Source organism: Protopterus annectens, chromosome 3.part0 (genome assembly GCF_019279795.1).
Source record: "Protopterus annectens isolate FY-2018-M chromosome 3.part0, PAN1.0, whole genome shotgun sequence".
Taxonomy (NCBI): Eukaryota; Metazoa; Chordata; order Ceratodontiformes; family Protopteridae; genus Protopterus; species Protopterus annectens.
The window spans coordinates 120,586,323-120,610,205 of NC_056731.1; the positions used below are offsets into that span (position 1 = coordinate 120,586,323).

General features: G+C 38.2%; 1 protein-coding gene across 1 annotated transcript in view; it reads left to right on the forward strand.

The window, feature by feature from the left end:
- LOC122796778 (macrophage mannose receptor 1-like) overlaps positions 1 to 23,883 on the forward strand; it is a 2,090,270-nt gene that overhangs the window by 575,717 nt on the left and 1,490,670 nt on the right. Inside the window, exon 12 of the mRNA XM_044065506.1 lies at positions 4,495 to 4,694. Within this exon, the coding sequence (XP_043921441.1) occupies positions 4,495 to 4,694 (200 nt within the window). The remainder of the gene's footprint in view (positions 1 to 4,494; positions 4,695 to 23,883) is intronic.

The following is a 23,883-nucleotide window of genomic DNA, read 5'->3' on the forward strand; positions in this document are numbered from 1 at the left end:
GATGCAATCTCTTTTGCTGGCCATTAATTGCTTCTGATGTAAACATAATAATTTTCACCACCTTTGGTTTGATATAACCTTTTAATTCATTTGCTTTAATTAATGTGAAGTACTCTTTTTCCATTTTGAGGTTGTGAACGTTTCTGTTCTCAGGTACTTCGAAGTTTTGGTCCACTGCACTGACTTTATTAGCACAATGTGTAATGCAGCAGCTGGGTGTTAGTTTCAATGCATTTCCGCAGTTTCATCTAGTTCATGCAGTTGCTAAAATCATTAAATATATAGCTTGATATAGAGTCTCTGTGGAAAAACTTCCATATGTGTATTTCCAAAAATGATAATGAAGAAGCCTGACAGTTAAGAAATATTTCCTTTTATGATTCCATTGAAGAAATTGTACCTTTTTATTTTCCAGCAGTTAGCAAGAATCGGATGCCTTACTCTTGAACGTGTTTAATATTGCAAATAAAAGTAAACTGAGGTTACAAAGTTGCATTGCCTTGTAGTCGTTAATAAGCTAAGATGATGAAATGTTATGTATATTTCTGAAAATGTTGTGCTTGTTGTAGTTGACATTGACTGTCCTCTTCATTATGTTTTATTGCAGTCCATTTAAATCTACAATTTCAGTACCATCAAACAAGTAGCCAAGGCCTGCAGAGCAGCACTTTCAAATTAATAAATGTGTCAGATGCCATACGCATTGTAAACGTGACCACATTTTGTAATGGGGGTAATATGAAGGGCAAACTCTTTTTAATCATGCTATTCCTGCAGTTCTTTTTATTATTATCACAAATATAAATTGACATAGATGCTGGCTTTATTACTGATGGTTTCTAGTAAGAGCTTAAACTTATGTAAGAAACTATACACTCCTACCCACAACAAGCAGGTGAAAAATATGTTCACATCCTAATCTAACATGCTTATGTGTTGACGCAGTTATGAATATTATCAATATTTGCATAGTAATGGTACTATCTTAAGACTGGCAGCTGTCGAATTAGAAGGTGAGGTATTATGTGCAGGGTACCCTGACTTACTACATGAACTGTACATTCCATGACTAATTAATGATTGTTGGTGCAGAATTATAACAAATATCACATTGTTGTCATATTTTGTTTTACAATGCATTAATGTATGTGGCAGAGAGAATGTATGTATGCAGCTATTTATGCACAGGGTGGAGAAAAACAATGACACAAAAAGGAGGTGGGTATCATGCAACATACTGAAATATACAGCTTTGCTTATGTTTGCAGTCATGTTACAAATACACGCAGGATAATGCTAATAAATATAGAATAGGAGCATCAGGCAGCAAATTATCATTTGCCAGCTGTTAGCTATGGCAATGTGTTGCCAGTCTTTATATGAGATATACTTTTCCTAAGGCAGAGGAGATTGTGAAAAACTATTGAAAAAATGTATAATGTTGTGAATTTTCTTAAATAATGCACTCATGGATTTGGCAACATGCAGAAGTGTAGCAACAGTAGGGCCCCCGCCACAAGGGATAATGGGGGATGATCTGGAAATACAACTATTCATTTTTCTGCTACAGTTAAAAAAAGTACATGTTTTGAGGAGGTGGGGGGACTTGCACCAGGACTGGATGTGCCAGCTGCAGCTCTGCACCTGTGTCCACATAGGGTGGTAGTAAACAAGTTACAAAAAGTGAGGTGGTTAACATGCAGACACCCTGAGCTGTCCAGCTTTATTTTTCCCATAGCTATTAATATTGGAAATATTTGCATATTAATAGCAGTGTCACAAGAGCAATGTCCTTGGCAATAGGAAATGAAATGGCATGTGGAAACTGCCATGACTTGGTATATCTACACAGTACAACTCAGATAGGAAGTAATGTGTTTGTGTAATTGAAAAGTCAAGACCAGAAAATGCAAAATCAGCAACTCAAAACAGTGTTTTGTTTTTGAATCACATTATTAGCCTTAAAAACATGTAAGAAAGATGTAACAAGTTAAGGAAAATAAAACAGACCTACAGGATCTTGTCACATTTGTGTAATATACATTTCTAAGCATATTCAAAATTTATGAGTAAAAATGCTGCATTGCTTGGTTCAAGTTGTTTTATGTCGTCTGACGTCAGACAGTATGTACAGTTTATTTTGCTTTTATCAATTTGCAAAATAAATCAGTATCACTAGTCAGGGCCTCCTATGTGTAGTCCATCATCTAATAAAGAACTTTTTTAAATTTTACATTTTTTTAACTTACATTATTTATGAGATCTTGCAAATCATATGATATGTGATATCTGCAGACAGTTTTGGAAAAAAAACTCTCAGGAATAAAGCAGTTTCCTGGCTTCAAAGAGTTCAGCACACAATTCACTAGCTTATGCTTAGGATCAGACAAGTTATGTCACAACACCTACAGAAATTGTTGAAATCATCTTTATTTTATACTTATGGCTTCTGATGGAAAACCTGCAAATATTATTATTAATATATTGTTTACTGTTGCTGTTTTCTATGTTCATTGGGCCAACTCAGGTTTTGTTTTATCTTCTGTGACTTACTAGATGGTTATGCTTTAATCTGGAGCACTTAGTGGTTTTAGTTAACGCATGTATACAGTACCAAGATACAGGCCCTTAATGCATGTATACAGTAATAAGATACAGGCTCTTAACTCAAGTATACAATAATAAGATACAGGCCCTTAACTCATGTATACAATAATAAGATACAGGCCCTTAACTCATGTATACAGTAATAAGATACAGGCCCTTAACTCATGTATACAGTAATAAGATACAGGCCCTTAACTCATGTATACAGTAATAAGATACAGGCCCTTAACTCATGTATACAGTAATAAGATACAGGCCCTTAACTCATGTATACAGTAATAAGATACAGGCCCTTAACTCCTGTATACAATAATAAGATACAGGCCCTTAACTCATGTATACAGTAATAAGATACAGACCCTTAACTCATGTATACAGTAATAAGATACAGGCCCTTAAGTCATGTATACAATAATAAGATACAGGCCCTTAACTCATGTATACAATAATAAGATACAGGCCCTTAAGTCATGCATACAATAATAAGATACAGGCCCTTAACTCATGTATACAATAATAAGATACAGACCCTTAACTCATGTATACAATAATAAGATACAGGCTCTTAACTCATGTATACAGTAATAAGATACAGGCCCTTAACTCATGTATACAGTAATAAGATACAGGCCCTTAACTCATGTATACAATAATAAGATACAGGCCCTTAACTCATGTATACAATAATAAGATACAGGCCCTTAACTCATGTATACAGTAATAAGATACAGGCCCTTAACTCATGTATACAATAATAAGATACAGGCCCTTAACTCATGTATACAGTAATAAGATACAGGCCCGTAACTCATGTATACAGTAATAAGATACAGGCCCTTAACTCATGTATACAGTAATAAGTTACAGGTCCTTAACTCATGTATACAGTAATAAGTTACAGGTCCTTAACTCATGTATACAATAATAAGATACAGGCCCTTAACTCATGTATACAATAATAAGATACAGGCCCTTAACTCATGTATACAATAATAAGATACAGGCCCTTAACTCATGTATACAATAATATGACACAGGCCTTTCTCTGCCTCATGATCTGCTGTAGTTTTCAAATCCAGAAATTATGTTTATATTTCCAACAGATAGCTAATATCAGTGCAGCCAATAATTTCAAAAAGTGTTCATTAGTTCCTACCAGATACCTGGTTTTATGTTAAGCTACTTTCAAAAGATTGCTACATATACCTTGATATTATATTTTTACTAGAAAATCATCATGTATGTTGGTAGGTTGTTTGTTGTTTAGGTCATTCAAAGCCAAGTTGTTGGGTCTTTCGGCTTTTCCCGGTTAGGGGTCGCCACAGTGGAACTCCGGTCTGCTAATGATTGGCAGTATATTTTTACATGCCGAGTTGCCAGCTCTGATGCACAACCTTCAACGAAGGTACACCCATTCATGCATGTCTCCACGCAGAAGACGCTCTAGCTGAGAATCGAACCGGACAGCATCTTACTGTGAGGCGCCAACGCTACCGCAGCACCAGCACCGCAGTCATTCAAAGCCAAGTAATGGTTCTTAATTCCTTTACATTATTGTATTGTCCAGTATTGTGTGGGGATTAAAAAATTTGATTTAATTCATTACCAATGTTTCAGGGCTTTTCAACTTAACAGCAAGTCAACTATGTAGTTGTATGTTATTAAGTAAACTATGATTTGTGAGACCATTAAGTCTCCATAAATTCAAATTACAGTTGATTTTTCAATGTTATAACAGCTGAATTTACTGAGTTATACTATTTGGAGACTACATTTTCTACAATGTATAAAATAAGGCAATCTTAATGTAGATATATTTAATAGCTAATTATATACCAATATTTAAACAGAAGTATTTGTCTTATAACCAAAATGTTTCTGTTAAAGGAAGTCATACAGGATGCATTGCTTTGAGGACTGGGATTGCTGCTGGATTATGGGATATTATGGATTGTAATGAAAAAGCAAAGTACATCTGCAAGCAACTTGCAACAGGGCAGACACCCCCTCCACCTCCAGCAACACCTTCTGCTTCTCGATGTCCAAATGGGTGGGTTTCTTCTGCACATGTAAACTATTGCTATAAAGTAAGTATCAAAGCTTACAGGTTGTAGTATTCAGTGTACTTTTAAACATGGAATTTTTAATAATATGACGCTGTAATGCATTAATAAAACAATCTGTTTAAATAGTTACCTTTCTCTAGAGAGGCAATTTGCAATACAAAAATGCACATTAAAACCAGGCTAAAGTCTTTTTTGTTTAGAGTAGGTTTATTGGTAAAAAGTGAACAATATATAGGTTGTCATCTAGGTTGTGTCATATTATGGCACTACAAACTGCATTCTTAAAACTTAGCTAATAAACTGAAATACAAAATCCCCTCATTATGCGGCATACCATCATGGTGACTTTGTTGTATAAATTAATCAAAAAGTATTAAGAAACAAAGTGACTCCAGTGCATTCATGTGGCACAAAGTAGTTGGAGATATATATATAATATATGTGTTCTTTCTACAGTTTTCCTCACAGTTTTTTTTCTGTAGTAAACACAGACACGCTAGCAGTTAAACTCTACATTTCAAGTCAGCCTGCTAAATTGCAGAGTGCATTGGGTTCACAGCAATTAAACATGCAAAGAGCTGTTTTATGGAAACTTGACTTAAAAGGCACTAGATGGAGTGTACAGAACCAGATAACCAATAGTCTAAATCAGAGGAATTTTATGTTACAGAACAAAGTCCTTTAATTCAGAGAAAATATTTTAAGAAGAGATATCTACTTGAAAATGGAGCTGAACCATATACCTAAGATGCAATTTGTAAGTAATAATAATACACCATAAGGGAAGGATATGGATCAAAACCACTTCATTACACAATATTTGCCTGTGTGTGTCTATGTGGGTCTGACAGAAAATGGCTTTCTATAAACTACTGCTGATACCATTCTGACTTTTCAGCTGGAAAATTCTGTTTTTGACCTGATATTCTTACTATAGAAACATTTCCCAATGGGGGAATTGGATTAACTGAGTCATGCTGAACATTTTACTACTAGCATAAAAGTATATGATAAGCATAAAAGGTTACCACGGTTATATAGTCTTACCTGTGTCACATCAAGAAAGTCTTCACTTTTTAGAAGGTATGCATAAGCATCCATTTATTTCTATTTGTTCTGTAACAAAATGCAAAACAGTGCTTAAATAATAATAAAATAAAAACAAAGCAAAACAGTTAAATACTACAGATACAAAATAATGGGGAATACTTTAACAATATTTGCTAAAAATACATTCTTTTTTATGATTCCATTACAATTTTTCTGTTTTTTTTTTCTCTCTGGTACTTATGACTACAGGTTCCCCCATTTTACTGGCAACTTCAGTCGTTGGTAGTGTCATCAGCCAAGCAGCTTTTGAGGTTTAGTTCTAAGTCCCCTTAACATGCCTACTGCAGCCTAAATGAACAAATCTCCCAGAATGTAACTGTCTAGCATGTGCAGAATGCTACATGTCTAATGCCTGCATAATGAGATTGGTGAGCTGTGATCTTTGGTCCTTACACTACGTTGTTATGCCCCTCAACCTCAGCATGGTATTAGTCTTACTGCAGACTGAACTACCTTCTGCCCCTCTATAAAAGGCAAGTTGGTATCATCCACTCACATAGGATCATAGGATTATAGGAGGTTACTAGGCTATTGGCCTTGAGGCCCTTATAAACCTAGCCAAGAGTTTACCCCATGTTTAGACAAGTCAGCACCCAAATAAGATGTGCTCAGCTTCCCCCAAGTCACTACTCAATCTTACACTTGGGGAGTTATGCCTGTACCCCATGGAGGTAGCATCAATAACTTTCCACTTTTGACAAGTTCTTACAGGTAGAGTCTACTGTGTTAGCGCAAAATGTGAGAGCTCTAGTCACAATAGCTCACACATTTTTGAATGTAACAAATTAACTCAAGTAAGTGAAAACTTTAATCATATATGCTGAAGCAGAAAAGGAATTCATGCAAACATGTAAAATCACAAGTTAACCATGTTTACATGGGGTAAGCCCCCCCCCCCCTGCACACTCCTCCATGTAAGGAGCTTTGCTTTCATACCCCTTACTTATATATTCTCATTGTCTGATCCCTGTAGCTTGGAGAAAGAACAGTTATTCTCACAACATGGAACAAATTACTGCTCTTTCACCATTATCCATTGATCTTGGGTAACCACTTACATCAATTGTTCAGGACTAAGAACATTGCTACAATGAATAGTGAACAAACCTAGTGCAAGACCACAACACCTCAAGCTGGCAAGAATTCAGCAAACAGAAAACAAGCTGATACAACTTGGGAAAGTCAACATATACTGATAATTATTTGAAATCTTCACAGTGAAGTGATTAGGTGACAGTTACAGAATTAAGAAAAATAATGCATTCATATTTCTAACAGCCCCCTATTTGAACACCTGTGTCTGTCTTATAGAGTCCTGTAACAGCAAGACAGGAATACTAGTGCCCCTAATTACCAAACTCTCCAAATTTTAGACATTACTATGTAAATGGAAAAGGTGGGTCAAATGGGGAAATAAGTGCAGCACGTAGCATAGCAGTACAGTTCCATGAGAAGGAACCTGCTTTAGACTACCTCTACTATACACAAGTGGTAAATAAGTACATGGGAAACTCACTACAAATAACAGATGTAAAAGCAACAAATATCACATGTAAAGTAAAAACACCAAATCCTTTCACAGCCCCACAGCATCAACCTACAGACAGCAAGGAAGGCACACACAATAGAGGCTGGTAATCCATCTTACATTAAGGCCATACTGCAGACACAAAATCAAGCAAGTAATTAACAGGTAATGTGTGTATACTTACTATGCAGCCCTCTAAATACAGCTTGTGAGGGAACTACAGTGGAGAAGAATGACAAAGGATTTCAACCTGGGGCAAGACAAATTATCTAATATAGACATAGTCAAACCAGGAATAAAAAAAAGTGTGCATGTACATTTTATTACAAAAGGAGTGGAACAAAGATTCCCTTTATAGAAGGTTATCTATAGTATGAAAAGACAACATGCAACACCAAGATCTACTAGTGTTTCATTTATGATGGTACCAGTGATGTCAGGGAATAGGCTATTACCATGAACGTGCAAGAACGTGAGGAGATACAAATGTCCACAGTACACAGTCACATGCAAGATCCATATGCAACTGAATCTGCCATAGGAATAGATGAGGGACATAATATAGAGCCATTTGTGAAATGGTGCCCCCTGTAGGCAGGACACATTGTGGAATGCACCATAAAGGCAGAGGCAATCCAACTTCTAGGGAAGGTGTGGCACAGGTGACTTCCAAAACTGATAGGAAGGCAGACTCTGTATAGCCTGATACTATACAGTCATCAGAGAATTCAGTTTTCAGTTTTAACCTTTAAGGGAAGGTATAATCCTATACTGTGTTTTTGCAGAGCCTCATGAGCAAAATTCAATGTTGCCATTAACCACTACAGAGAATCTAATCAATATCCAAGCGTCATTTCTGCTACTGATGGGTGGAATTTCACCATTCCAGTGCTTACCATCAACTATACGTTATTTATACCTATTTCAAGGAAGAAAGACACTGAAAAATATTCTCAAGCTAATTGCTTTAAAGTTTGCAAAGCAGCAGAATGACAGCCTTTCGGACATACTGTTCAATGTTCCATTTTGTGCTAAGGTCACCAATGCACAATACATAAGTACATAGTTTGAGTAGGGAGTGACTAAAAGTATAAAAAATACATTTCTATCCAGTGTACATCGTGATTGTCACTTTCTTCTAGACCAGATTACCTGTGGACAAATACAGCAGCCAATGATATGGCTACAAAGTTTACAATGTTGTGCAGACAGCTTTTTAGCCTCATTTTCTTACCCCTATTGTTTTGTTTAGATACATACATTTGCTGCAGACATGGCTAATCAGATGTTGTCATGTTATAAACACAGATATATTACTGGTAAACCACAATGGGAATTTATACATTGAAGAAGCAAGGGGCACACCCCTCGATGCTATCCACAGTATTAATGGAGTACTTAAGATCTCCTTTTTCACAGATCATCAGAGGAAACATAAATCATCTGAACTCCTGAATTATGGATTGAGAGCAAGGTTAGGAAGTCAAATAAATATCTGTCACAATCCTCTTGTACACCATTCAGGATGAGCAGAACTGAGTTCATGAGATGCTGTCTGCTAGAATGCTATCTTCACTATAGCCAGGTTACGATGGATGTTGCCTAGGAAATACATCATATGTCTTCAGCCTCACCCACATCCTATTCTACATGATTATAGAGAAACACAGGTGGACCTTACTAAAATGTACCATCTGTTTGTATCCAGTAAATCTCATTCATATTCTTAAGTGCAGGATGAAGCACATCAGAAGTCTGGAGAAAATACTGTCATTTTTGCATTTGTGTAAGAATGACTAGGAGGGAATAAAATATGATGAGGAAAGATTTACAGCATCGATAAACAAATGTAATATACTCTGTTTTCAGAAATGCTTGAAACAGCCAAGTCAACATTTTCTGCAGGTATTTGTAATCTCATTCAAAAATATTTTCAAGAAATTATCTTTAGTAACATCTATTTTAAAATGTCTTATTTCAGAATAATTTGCCCTTTTCATCATTATGTAATTCTTGTGAGTATTCACAGAGCCACTTAGAAGTAAAAGTAAATCTGCCACAGAAAGGGCAAAAATGTAGAATTCCACTCTAATCTGACATAGCTACATTTTCATAGTCATTTTCAAATGAAATACACCGTGTTGAAATACCTAAAATATTAACAAATGACTTGAATGCAAAGTCATTCCAGCCTTTATAAATGGAGCTTGTCAACTGAAAATCAAATAGCAAGAGTTGGGCCATCTATACACCCTGGAAACTAGAGACCCATAAGTCTCACTAGTCTTATACGCAAAGCCGTGGAAAGAATTATCATGTAAATGATCAGTAATTATATCGTAAACCTCCAGACACTGGACCCAGCCCAGTTTGGTTTCTTCAAGGGCAGGTGATGCCTACTCAACCTGGTGGACTTCTTTGATGTCAACAAAGCAATGGATGAGGGCAAAATGGTTCACACTGCCTACCTTAACCTGCTCAAGGCATTTGACACAATCAGGCATTGTTGACAAACTCAAGAGGTTAGGTACAAACACAAATCTCACACAGCAGATAGCCAATTGGCTCACAGGCAACACTCAGAAAGTTAGAATTTGGAAGTCTACCTCTAGAAAGAGTCCAGTCGCAAGTGGAGTCCCTCAGGGATCATTCCTTGGACTGCTCCTTTTTGGCATTTACTTCTCTGAAGTCAATGGTAATGTCAATGGTCTCTGGCTAAATTCACAGATGATTGTAAATAAGGAGCTGTCATTGAATCCCGCACTGACACAAATGCTCTCCAGGAAGGGCTGACACAGACACACAACTGGTGTCAGAGACATGGACTAAAACTAAATGCCAAGAAATGCATAACATTATCCTTCAGGAAGTCATCAACCCATGGTAACTATCATATTGACAACACATCCCTTAGAGTTGACCCAGTAGTCAGGGACTTAGCGACACACACAAAAAGTAATCTATTCTTTGGCCATCATGTGTCTACAGTAGTGAAAAAATCATTCTGTGTTGTGCAACATGAAAACAAAGGTATAGCACCTAGGTCCAAGGAAATCATTGTTCCACTGTATTCGGCATTCATCAAACCTATCATTGAGTACAGTTCCCCCTTTGGTATGTACCTAACCAGGCATATCCAACAAATTTAACATCCGAAGCGGTTCCTCACTTAAAGAATACAGGGCATAAGAAAATGTACCATGCAGACCACCTAAGGGCCCTATCCCTGCATTCTGTCTCCTACAGGCTGTTGAGGGGTGATCTATGCTTGGCATACAGGGCATTGTCAGACCCCACTCTGGTGGACTTCCTGCATATCAGCAAAACAAACAGTACCAGAATGGCCCATTCAAAAGACTTAAACCTTGCCTGTGATATAAATAGGACCTGCTGGAGAGACGGGTATATATCCCAGAGACTGTCCCATCTCTGGAACAGGCTCCCCATCCATGTGAAGCAGAGTTTCTCCCTAATACAATTCAAGTGTAACTTGGACAACTGGATGGGGGAACAGGAACTTCACCCCTGGCTTGGCACCTATGTCTCTAATAGAAATAGGCAACCTGTAAAGGGTTCATCTCCCAGGCCCCTACTTGTAAACGTTACATTTCCCAAGCCTTTGCTTACACTTATCAGGGGTACCAGAAGTTGTTAGAGATTTGCGATGCATGGCTAGGCTTAAAAAGGCTCTTGTGGTTATTAGACAAACACCTATGAATCTATGAACCCATAAAAGGCTCTTTGGGAAACAACAAAAATATAACTAGATGTTACTGCTGCTTGTTGTTATGAAACATTAGCCTCTAGAAGCCACATGGTCTAAGTAATCATTGTGATGACTCTCGAGTCTCAACAATCAAAGCTGAACAGGTCAGCAAATCTTGTACCCATTAGAGAAGGGCTTGAATAGGTTGAGGCCACTTCTTTACTGCCCGCTCAACTACTGCCTGAACCAGGCCCTGAAGCTCATGGTTTTCATTAAACCACTCTCATGAACCTATGAATATATCCCCAGATGGGCAGACAGAAATGTTGAGAAGTCTATCACTTGTGAGGTATGTAGCTCAGCTGTCCCTGGGATGTCTGCACCTGTGGAAAAAGTAACATAAAAGGGAGAAAAAAGAGATAAGGAAAGGGAGAGAAATGGAGGCAAGTATGACTGATAAGTGCTTTCAAAACATAACACTTTAATTAATGAAAGGAGTAAACATTTACTTATTTAATTTTGAAACTGCTACTCAGTCCTGTTACTACTGACTCTTGAGGAAGTATTAATAGTAGCTGACATTAATGCTTCTTAACGTATGTATATGAATTACTGTTGCAGTACTTTATGAATTAGTACAACACCCAAAAGTGGTGATGTTAATGCCACTGAATATGAATACTTTACTGATATCTATCTGTTTATCTATCTATATATATGGGTCCCGTTCAGAAGATTGACTCAACATAAAGTCCTACTTCATATGGTTGAGAGAGGTTAATGAGTTTTCCTGGATCCAGAGCAGTAGGAAGTTTTAAGATTTGGTGTTTTTGTTGGATATACCATTATTCGGTATTCCTACTTTCATAGAATGAGTTTAAACTTTGCAGGACTTGACCACCTGTGTGTCAAGCCAATGATAGTAAACTTGAATGGATGCAATGTGGATGCTTGTTTGGATGACAGAAAGAGATAGCTGACATGTGCAAGAGCTCGACAACCCCCAGGTAGGGGGATATTCCCTTTCCCCAAGGACTGTGCAATCTCAGAGTTAGCATATATAGATTAATCTATTGTCACTAGTCTAAAGACATGGTGGGGGGTTTCTAAGTCTAGCCAAGTTTTCCCAAAAGAATAATCCAAACAGGACATTGAGGGCCAGGCATTTATAAGCTGTCTCTGCCCATAAGGGACATGGGTACCAGGCAGGGGTGCCAGATTTCCGACTGGCCAGGTAGGGACAAAAAAAGTCTTTCACAGCAAGTCAAGACTAAAAAAAAAAAAAAAAAGGTCGTCCACACTAGGTCTTTAATGTGGAACATCAGAGTTCTGCATTAAACAAAAGTAGCTCTGTGTTTATTTTTTTTTTGATTGGCCCGGGCCAATCAAAAATAATTAAACACAGAGCTACTTCTGTTTAATGCGGAACATCGCAGTTCCGCATTAAACAGAAGTAGCTCTGTTTTGCGATTTTTTGATTGGCCCATATACCGGTATACAGGCCAATCAATAATTGCTAAACAAGGATAAAATAATCTGCATTAAACACAAGAAGCTCCGTGTTTAGCGATTTTTGATTGGTCCATATGCCAGTATACGGGCCAATCAAAAAAAAAAAAAACAAAGCGGAGGCTGCCCGGGATTTAAACCGGAAGTGTGGGACTCGGGATCAGGCTGCTGATCCTGGGACAGTCTCACTCAAATAGGGACATCTGGCAACCCTGGTACCAGGCCAGGTGTAAATTTCTTATTACCTATCCACTGGTCAAGGTTGCACTTAAATTGAGTAATAGACAAACTCAACTTCACATGGATAGAAAGCCTGTTCCATAGAAGGGGCAGTCTCTGGGACACATATTTTTCTCTCCAGCGTGATCTAAGTCACAGACAAAAATCATATCCCTAGATGTTGTATTTCTGGTGCTGTTTAACTTAAAAATATGCAGGCGATTCATAAGTGTGTGATTTTTTGATGTCTTGTAAGCCAGGCATAGATCACCACTCAGCAATCTATAAGAGCCTGAGTAGAAGGAAAGGTCTTTAAGGTGCTCATTGTAAGACAGACTTGTTATTCCTTGTATTCTTTTTGTAAGGACTCTCTAAGGTCACTCTAAATGCCTAGTCAGGTTCATACCAAAGGGAGCATTGTACTCTATGATTGGTCTGATAAAAGCAGAGTACAGAAGGATGATGACTTCTTTGGACCAAGGTGCCATTCCCTTACTTTTAAGCTGTGCAGCATAAAAGGATTTCATCATCACTGTGGCCATGTGTTGGTCAACGGTACAGCTACAGTCTACATGCATAACCATATCCCTGATCACTGGGTTGACCCTTAAGGGCATATTATCAACATGGTAATTAGCTGGGATGGTTGACTTTCCAAAGGGTACAATTATGCATTTCTTAGCCATTGAGGTTAAGTCCATGGCTTTGGCATAATTTTGTTAATTGTAAATAATTAGCGGGGACTGTATGGGGTGCAACCCCCCATGCTGGATGCTTCTCTGCAAAAACTCTTGTATTTGGTTTAGTTTGCTTCATAGTAATCCTCAGATCATGAGCGGTGCATGTCAAAATTCTGTATTACAGTGTTTCAATGTTACCATTATGGATGTCAACACTGTGTCCATTATCAGAATCAGAATCACATTTACTGGCCAAGTATGCACACATAGAAGGAATTTAACTCCATTTTCAGTTACTAGTTATTCTCCAAGTATGAATTGCATAAACGACATACATACAACTATTAAAAACAAGACAAACAATATACATGCAACTATTAAGAAGAGGAAAAAAAAAGTTAATATACATATACGTACAAGGTTCAAAGTGCAACTCAATGCAAGAAATAATGAAATAAATTCTGAAACAAACAAGTATTAACAATAGTGCAGAATCTTCACAGGCTTGGGAAAAAGAATACCCCAGACTAATAAGTTGAGTTAACCATTTATGAGCTTGATGACCTGTGGGGAAAAAAACTGTTTTTATATCTGCTTTTTTTGGTGCATATTAATCTATAATGCCTGGCCAATAGTAATAGTTCACAAAAATGGTGGTCTGGATGTGAAGGGTCTGTGATGATTTTTCCTGCCCTTTTAATGACTCTGGAATAGTACATGTCCTGTAAGGAGGGCAAACTAGCACCAATATTTTTGGTAGTCCTGAGTACTCAATGTAATCTATTTTTGTCATGATTATACACAGATCCAAACCACACTGTTATGGATGAGTTAAGAACAGACTCAATGACGGCTGTATAGAACTGAATCAACGGATCCTGTGGGAGGTTGAATTTCCTCCGCTATTGCAGCAAGTATATTCGCTGTTGTGCCTTTTTTTATGATGGACCTTACATTGGTCTCCCTCAAGTCTCGGGAGATTATAGATCCCAACAACTTGAAGGTTTCTACAACTGACACAGCAGTATTAAATATAAAGGGGAGTAATATTGTAGTACCACTCCTAAAAAATACTGTCATCTCCACAGTTTTAAGAGTATTCAGATCCAGATTATTCTGACTACATCAAAGGGCCAGCTGTTCAACCTCTCTATATGCAGACTCATTGCCATTCCTGATGAGGCCCAATGATAGTTGTATCATCTGAGTATTTAATACATTTGAAAGAGGGATCCTTAGAGGTGCAGTCATTAGTGTAGAGGGAGAATAGCAGTGGGGACAGCACACATCCCTGGAGACACCTTTATTGATCCTACAGTAGCTAGATATAAATTTCCCCAGTTTCACCTGCTGTTTGCTATTGGTTAGAAAAAAATTGATTGAAATTGAAAATTGGTGATCTGTTGTCAGGTGGAAACAGGAATGTAAAGTTGGGAGAGTTTCAAGTGAAGAAGGTCCATAATTATTGTAGTAAATGCAGAGCTGAAGTCCACAAACAGAATCCTTGCAGATCCTTTACACCATTATACATATGATATACTGATATGCATACATATACATACACATCACACACACATATCACTTTAGCAGTGACAATTATCTAGACCCAAAGTTCATGCCTCCAGGTGGCTATATATATATATATATATATATATATATATATATATATATATATATATATATATATATATATATATATATATATATATATATATATATATATATATATATATATATATATATATACACATATATGTGTGTGTGTTTGTGTGTATGGAGAACAAAATTGAGTTAAATTCATATATTGCTGTAATTCAAAGGGATTTCTTGAACAGTAGCATGACAGTAATGTTTCTATGTCTCATGAATGGCATAACTGGGAATGTAAGGAGCCATTTTCAGTTCTGTCTGAATTAGTTAAGGGGTTTTCTATTAATATTTTTATTGCCAGTGGTTAGAGAAAAGGTTGATAGTAATAGAAAACTGATTTTCTAGTAATTTGTGCCATAGAATAACCTACCCAATCCAGAACCTATCAGGAAACATTTATAGCTATAGATTTATTAATTTCACTTCAGGTTTAGGTGTCATGAGTGCAGTACTGGTTTGAATTTTAGTCAGATATGCACTTACAGGTTACATATGACAGACAATTTTATTTTAAAGGGGAACCACATCCTTATGGGTGCTTTGAGGACATATGAGAAATACCTATTTGGCAAAGGGAGGCCATGGCGGGTCTATATTATCCGAACGAAAACTGCATTGTGCGAATCCTGCTTGTGCGACACCAAATGATCGAATGTCGCAAATATCGCAAGAGTGAACAGCGATCATCATAGGGAATTCTTCCCTTTACTTCAATGGAGTGCGATCTCGGAGTTAGTATATTTAAGTAGCGGGGGTGTGGGGGTGCAGGGGGGCAAGCCCCCCTGCATAAAACAGTTAGTGACAGTTTTTGTCTGTTAGTTTTTTTTATTTAACAGATTCGATATTTGCGACATTCACTCATTTGGTGTCGCTCAAACAGGATTCGCACAATGAAGTTTTTATTGTGTTAAAATAGACCCGGCCATAGCAGGCAAGAGAAAGCTAACTGTGTGGATTCACATAGTGGCTAGTATAAATTATGTAGGGAGAGAAGGAATAGCACCTTGGTACAGTGTAAGAAAAGAGCAAATGACCATTACATGCAAGGACAAAGACTGAGCAAAATACAATTGTCAGCAGAAACATTAATAATGGCCCTTCCATGGCACAACCGTTAACACCGGATGAAGAGTACCTTCTTTCTATAAGGGGTGGTGGCTTTGATTCAGATGAGGATGCTACTGGAATCATTAGACATAGTTGCAGCAATCACAGACATGAAGTGTGCATGGTTAGTGTGCAGCTGAGCTCACTATGTTATGCTGAGAAGTACTTGACATGATACCTGTCTACAAATAACCCATAACATCTCTCATTGTCAAATAGGCTATCCACAACAGGTCTGGCACTAACTCAAGCATCTCCGCACAGTAGCTGTGTCAGTCATGCCTTTTTGGATCAATCATTTCAGCTGTCACAGGTCTCATTAACCATATATTCATGTATTTCTTCACAGGGTCAACATCAGAAACAGCCACTTCAACAATGACACAATAACTCTGATATTCTTGACACAGCCTGAGGACAATAACTCTTAAATTGTACTGGCTAGGCCCCCTACACTACAGCAAGTGGATAGCTCCATAGGGAGTTACACAGGCTCACACACTAAGCAGAATGATGACATGATATTACAGCAGGGGTGAGAGGATACCATTTAGCTCGAGGCCTATTTCATATGACTAGCCTGAACACCTTGAAGAAGAGAGTACTGTCAAACCTGTACAAAGTGATTCCAGGTAAATACATTTTCCACAATTAGCTTCAGAGATATGTGAAGTCTTGCCTGCCTAGCAGCAGACATGCTATGCTATTGTTCAGACACAGGACAATGCCAGTGGGAGTCAAATAGAAATGGTTAGAGTTTTGCTGGATATACATGAGAAATTTCACCATTATATGGGAATGGCTGAGGCCAGGGAAAATGCCATGATGATCTTGATGTGAAATATGGCTGCACACACAACACTCATGTTGTTTTACAGGTGCACATTAGTAAAGACTTATCAGATACACACTGGAAACAGATGGACATGGACAGGTTACTGTTCACTTGCATGGACGATGAGTAGGCCAAACTCTGCATATACCTAAAGAAAGTTCTATAGGGATTCCAGGGGATACAACTCAAAGGACAGCATCCAGGTCTTGTCTGTCTACCATGACTCATGGCAGAACCTCTCAATCAAGATGTAGGTCCCACAGTACTATACAAATAAAGTATGGAAGTTTCCCTGCATGCAGTAGAGCCTGGCATTGCAGCAGCTCAGCATCAGACTCACATGCCAGCACATGCTGATAATCAATGGGGCTATCACCCACACTCTCCATAGGGGACACTGTGTGTGGCATCTTTGATATGTAAGTAACATGTCAAACCTCTCTAAGTAAAAGTCAGCAGTCACCACACAGTCACCTTTCAGACATGGATATCCATGCATAATTCTTCACTACATGCTAGAAACAGTGACAAGAATGCCAAAATAAGAAAAAAAAAAGGAAATATGTTTACAGTTCCCAAAGTACTGTGGTCACTGCAGGGAAACCTTTCCTAATAGTCGTGTGTATATCTTACTACAGTTTCCTTTGCAAGTAAAACTAGCTCTGCTTATCCTTTAACCCACACAGCACTATAAATGATGACTGAATTAACCTTCTGAAGCAACAACTTTGTCTTGGGTTACAAAAAGATATCTGCTGTACAGTAGCAATTGACAATGCACCACAGAGTATAACTAACAGCATAAAGAAGGGGCATGCTTGAAATAATTTACAAAACAAAGATGAGTGTGAAACCCTCAGTGTTCACCAGGAAGTCACTGTCCAGATCCATAGCTTCATTGTTAAACATGAAAAACAGTAATGTGACATCACACAGAACAAAACAAAAGAAAATGTTTCCATTAAAGTGTCAGGAATTTAAGAGTAGTGTACTCACCAATGTGCTCCTACACTGAAGAATGCTGTTACCACCCCTATGCATGGTGCGCTTCACTTTATTTTCTATTTTTGATTGACATCCTGAAACGATACTCATCACATATGTATATATATATATATATATATATATATATATATATATATATATATATATATATATACACACACACACACACACACACACACACACACACACACACACACACACACACACACACACACACTAGTCCTGCTTCATCAATCCTAAACTAGAAAATGACTATTGAATAGCTAATAGGAGCAGCATACAAAATCTGTGCCTTATCTGAGAGCATGACTATTATTCTTTATGCCTTTATCACTGAGTATGCAGGTGACCTGTTACTGCAGCCACTTACTCCAATACAGCACAGTCCAGGCAGGCAGCTCATAATGGGAGATAACTAGGCCGGCATCCATATGGACTGCAAAGTAGTTAGAAAAGGCGCAACTTCACTTTTTATATGTCTTATATGCACAGTGACTCTACAAATAAAAAGTGACTATGAATTGCACAAAGGTAGACATTCACATAATTTGCCTGCAGACTTAATTTACATGTTATAAGTGCCTCATTTGTTTAAGTTCTTCCAAAGCACAGTAAAGGAGAACCACACACAAAACTGAAATATGTTTTTCTGAATATCCTGAACTTTTCTGCATTACTAAAATTTCTGTATCAAAGCAAGTGGTTATTATTATTTTATAATATGATATATCCCAAAGTGCCCTGAAAGGAGACTGCCATGGGAAGCATGGTTTTGTTTTACAATCAACAACTTTGCCTTTCTGATGTCATTTTAGAGAGGCAGAGAGAAATCTCTGTGATGATAGGATCATTCACTGTGGTTTTCTCACTCAACAGCTTATAACAGTCCTGTGACTGCCTACTTTTGACTGCCATCATAAATACATATTTTTAATTTGCTTCCTTTGATTTTCATTAGTGACCCTCTCTGATACAGCATTTTAAAGAATATTTGAATAACAAACTTAATAATGTAGCTGAGTTAAATGTTCTTTTCAAATCAACAACTGAAGTTCAGTGTTCAAGTGTGAGAAATTTCACCCCTGTGATTAATAGGTTTTACTTGGGCTGAGATGGTTTGTGTTGCTTTCACAGTTTTTAATATTGTAGCTAGAATTAGAGTCTTTGATGTTAATTTTCCTTCCCCAACTGTCTGACCTGTCTCAAAAACAAAATGCAAAAATGCTGTAAAAAAACACAAAGAAACATGCAATTTCACAGAAAATGCAGTGTAGATAAAATACAAACTCGAAAACTGATAGAAAATAAGAGTAAGATGAACATGTTTTCTTTTTTTGTGGCACTCAGAGTTTGATTAAAAGGAAAGGCAACTAATTTGTAATAATAAAAAAATAAATAAATAAATAAGTGTGAGCTTTCTGTTAATTTGTATCTGCAGAGCATCATGCTTCTGGGTGATTATAATTACCCATCCATTGACTGAGTAAATTACTTGTGCTCAAACTCACTTGCTCACAGGTTCCTCAAGTTCACTAACACCAACACACACACACACACACACACACACACACACACACACACACACACACACACACACACACACACACACACACACATCCTAAATCTGGTGCTTACCACTATGGGCGACTGCTGTAGCACCTCCACTGTGAGGTCTTTCCTTGTCAGATCTGACCACAAATCAGTCTCATTTGATAATTCATTCATAATCTGTGCTCTTTCTCTGTCTCTCTCTCTCTTTCTCTCATGTCTAGATAATATCTGACCCTCTAACATCATCATTTTCTATCCAGTTTCTCCCCTACAAACCCTTCCTCAGCTTACTTTGAGAAGCTATAATGTCTACACTACCATAAGAAATTATATCAGATGATTGTATAATACAAATGTCAGCTATAATAGCGTAGATTGTAATTTCCTGGTGTACTGTATGTCTTGTATATTTTTGTATAATTTCTTGTATAAGTTTTGTATAATTTTTTTGTATAAGTTTTGTATAATCTCTATATATGGAGCTTATCTCCCTGGTCCTCCACTGAAAATGGGTCTTACCCCAGTCAGACTTTCCCTGTGAATAAATGTAAAATAAATAAATAAAGTAAATATCACACCTGACCAAGCCCCCAGCAGCAACAAAACTCAAACCTTCTGCAAAGCAGCTTATATCCTTCTAAGGGATGGTATAAACAGCTTCACTGCAACTCCCCCCTCAGATGGAACTGTCAACTATGCTGAGTCCTACACCAATGCTTTTTAGAAACACCTGTATAACTGCATTGACACAGGCTTACCTGATAGGACCAAAACAAGCTCTTCAAGGAAAAGCAACCTTACCTAATGGACAACTGCCAGTAACAGGCTTTACAATGTTTGTTTGTCTTTCGGATTTTTCCCGGTAAGGGGTCGCCACAGCAGAACTCCGGTCCGCTTATGATTGGCAGTAGATTTTTACAAAACGCCGAGGTGCCAGCTCGACGCCCAACCTTCAACGAAGGCACACCCATTTACGCACGCATGTCTTTTGAACGCTACCCAACCACGGGGAGGGCATGCAGACTCCACACAGAAGGCACTCCCAAGCCATGCCGAGAATCAAACGTCAGAACCTCTTGCTGTGAGATAACAACGCTACTGCCATACCACCGCGGCATAGTAACAGGCTTTACAATAAGAGGAAGAAATTGTTGTCCAAAAGTAAGAGGGAGCATGTACTAAGCTGAAGCACCCACTCCTCAGCTTAAACAAGCAAATAAGACTTCTTGTGCCATCCCCCAAAGCAAGCTACGAATCCAAATTAGCATTCTCAACTAAGGACAGCCATAAGACTTTCCTTAGTTACATCCATAGTCTAAAAAGTAAGACACAGCTTTCTACCAAATTGGTAGTTAATGATAACACATACACTGAACCCCTGGACATAGCAAACCTGTTAGCCACCAGGTTCTGTGAAAACATCACTCCCCTGTCCCTACCACACATATCCCATGACATTCCTTCTGTCTGTCCCTCACCTTGTATCTCTAAAGAGCAGGTTGTTTGCACCTTCTCTAAGGCGAAAAACACAACATCTATGGGACCTAATAACATCACAGGCTGTGTCCTACATGGGCTCCAACAAGAACTAGCAGCACCACTGAGTACTCTTTTCAATCATATTCTAAGCACAGATTTCATCCCAGCTGAATGGAAAACTGCCACCATTATCCCCTTGCACAAAGGTGGTGCTTCCACTGACCCCAAGAACTATAGACCTATTAGCCTGGCTAGCCTTATCTGCAAGGCCATTGACTGAATCATCACGGATCTTATCAACAAATATATAGGCAATCTCCAAACACTTGACCCTACTCAGTTTGCATTTGTTAAAGGGAGATCATGCCTGTTAAACCTGGTGGACTTCTTTAAGACAGTCATCAGTGATCTGGATGAGGGGAAATCTATGCACACAGCCTACAAAGACTTGGACAAGGCTTTTGACACTATTGCCCACTCACGCATTATTGACAGACTCACCTAGCTAGGTATGAGCCCTTACATCATTAGGTGGGTCACTAACAGCTCACTGAGAGAACCCATACAGTCAAAATAGGGGAATCCACTTCCAATAGCAGACTCATAACTAGTGGTTTTCCACAGGGATCATTCCTAGGACCTCTACTGCTCTGAATCCATTTCTTGGAAGTACAAGCAAAAACTTGTTGCTGACAAAGTTTGCTGACAGCTGCAAATTCAGAGTGGTCATAGAATCCACAAACAATGTCAAAATCCTACAAGAGGGTCTTACACAAACAAATGATAGGTGCCAAAGTCGCAGACTTAAACTCAATGCAAAAAATGTATTATCATCCCTTTCAGTAAGAGCGATGTTCCGGCTAACTACCGCATCAACAGAAACACCCTAAGCAAGCACTCAGTGTTGAGAGACCTGGACACACAGCATGACAGCAATCTTACCTTTGATCACCATGTCTTCACAGTAGTAAGAAGGGCATTATGTATTGCTCATCTCATAAGTAAGGGCATTGCCTCCAGAAAAAGAAGAAGTTACAACCTCCCTGTACTCTTCCCTCATCAGGCCAATAACTGAGTGCAACACCCTTTTGGTATGTACCTTTCCAAGCACCTGCAGTAACTGAAGAGACCACAAGGGCTCCTAACAAGGAAAATTCAAGGTCTTCAGCACCTGTTCTATGTGGATTGACTAAAATCATTGTCACTTTACTCTATTTCATGCAGACTACTCAGAGGCAATCTCTGGCTTGTGTATAAGACAATATTTGTCTCTGCTTTTTTGGAAATGGTGTATATCCATAAGTCCATTGGCTCACACGTTACTCATGCTAAAGATCTTAACCTGGTATGTGACATTAATAGATGTTGCTGGAGGGACAGAATTGTCTCCCAGAGGTTACCACACCTGTGGCACAGGCAACCAATTAATGTAAAGCAGAGCTTCCCTTTGGCCCTCTTCATGTGCAATCTGAACGATTAGATGGGTAACCACAAATTCACCCCTTGGGATTCACCTGTGTCTCTCTTGGACAGGGGCAATAGGTGCTGATCGTGGAAATAAGGGCAGAACTTGGATAGACTTGTAAGGCCCTTGGGCCATTAGCCTAGTAACTTCCTATGATCCTATGATCTTATCTAAAAACTAAGCTTGAAAGTCTTGATTTTGTTTAGACTCCAGGCTACACAATTCATCTGAGGTGTGATGCTAGCAATCTCTGGGTGATAAGGTACTTTTAAATGCCATTGTTTAAGAGCTATAGTTTCCTTAATGTCTCTGCAGTTGGAATAAGTGACCTAACCTAATTAGTCTGCCACTATTATTAGCCTTCATGATGTAACAGATTATGAGACAAATGCATGAAAGACAGGCAAACAGAAATAAGTTGTGACACAAAACAAATGGAATAATTATTAAATGATGCGTTTTATTTAAGTGGAATATTTAGTGTTGGATTACAGGGAAGGAGAATCATTTTTTGAAAAGAAAAACTTGACGTTTAGGCAGAATTTTCATTTAAAACTGCTGTGCCCAATTGTAACTGCTGTCTGTCAATCACATCTAACCTGTGCTTAGGCTTGTGCTAAGCAAATTGCTGCTATGTCTAAGTGCAATGACGATGAATATCCCCATGTAGCTTTAGTGCTGCTTTCTTTATATAAACAGTTACAAGAAAAACTAAAAATCATTTAGTAGACTAAGATGTCTGGCAGTTTGGTAAAAATGATTAAGGCTATGAGATGCTAAAGAGATTCATTCTGTACATCAAGATGTGATTCACTCAGCCTACATTTGCCTTCCCTATGAGTCCCTGGGATTAAGAAAATTCCTGTCTGCATGCAATAATTGGTCAATGCTAGTTGATCAGTTAGCATGCTGACTAAAATTCTGATTCAAAGACATGGTAAAGCCACACAGAAAAGCACTTCATAAATCGTTCATGACCATGTTTCGCAATTAAACATGGCACTCTCAGTCCTGATTGCTCTGGTGTTTTCCCTTTCAATCCATGTATCACATTAGCAAAGGCACCCTTCCATACAAAAAGACACACGCATTCAGACATCCAGTCACACACATACTCCCAGACATTCACACACACACACACACACACACACACACACACACACACACACACACACACACACACACATGTAGCCACTAATCCAAGCCCACCAGACTCACTCACACTCACAGAAATAACCATGCACACACCTGCACACATCATCACACACATAGACACACAGATCCAGACTCGTGATCCTCTATCTAGAATACTGCAACTACCCAGACACACACACACACACACACACACACACACACACACACACAC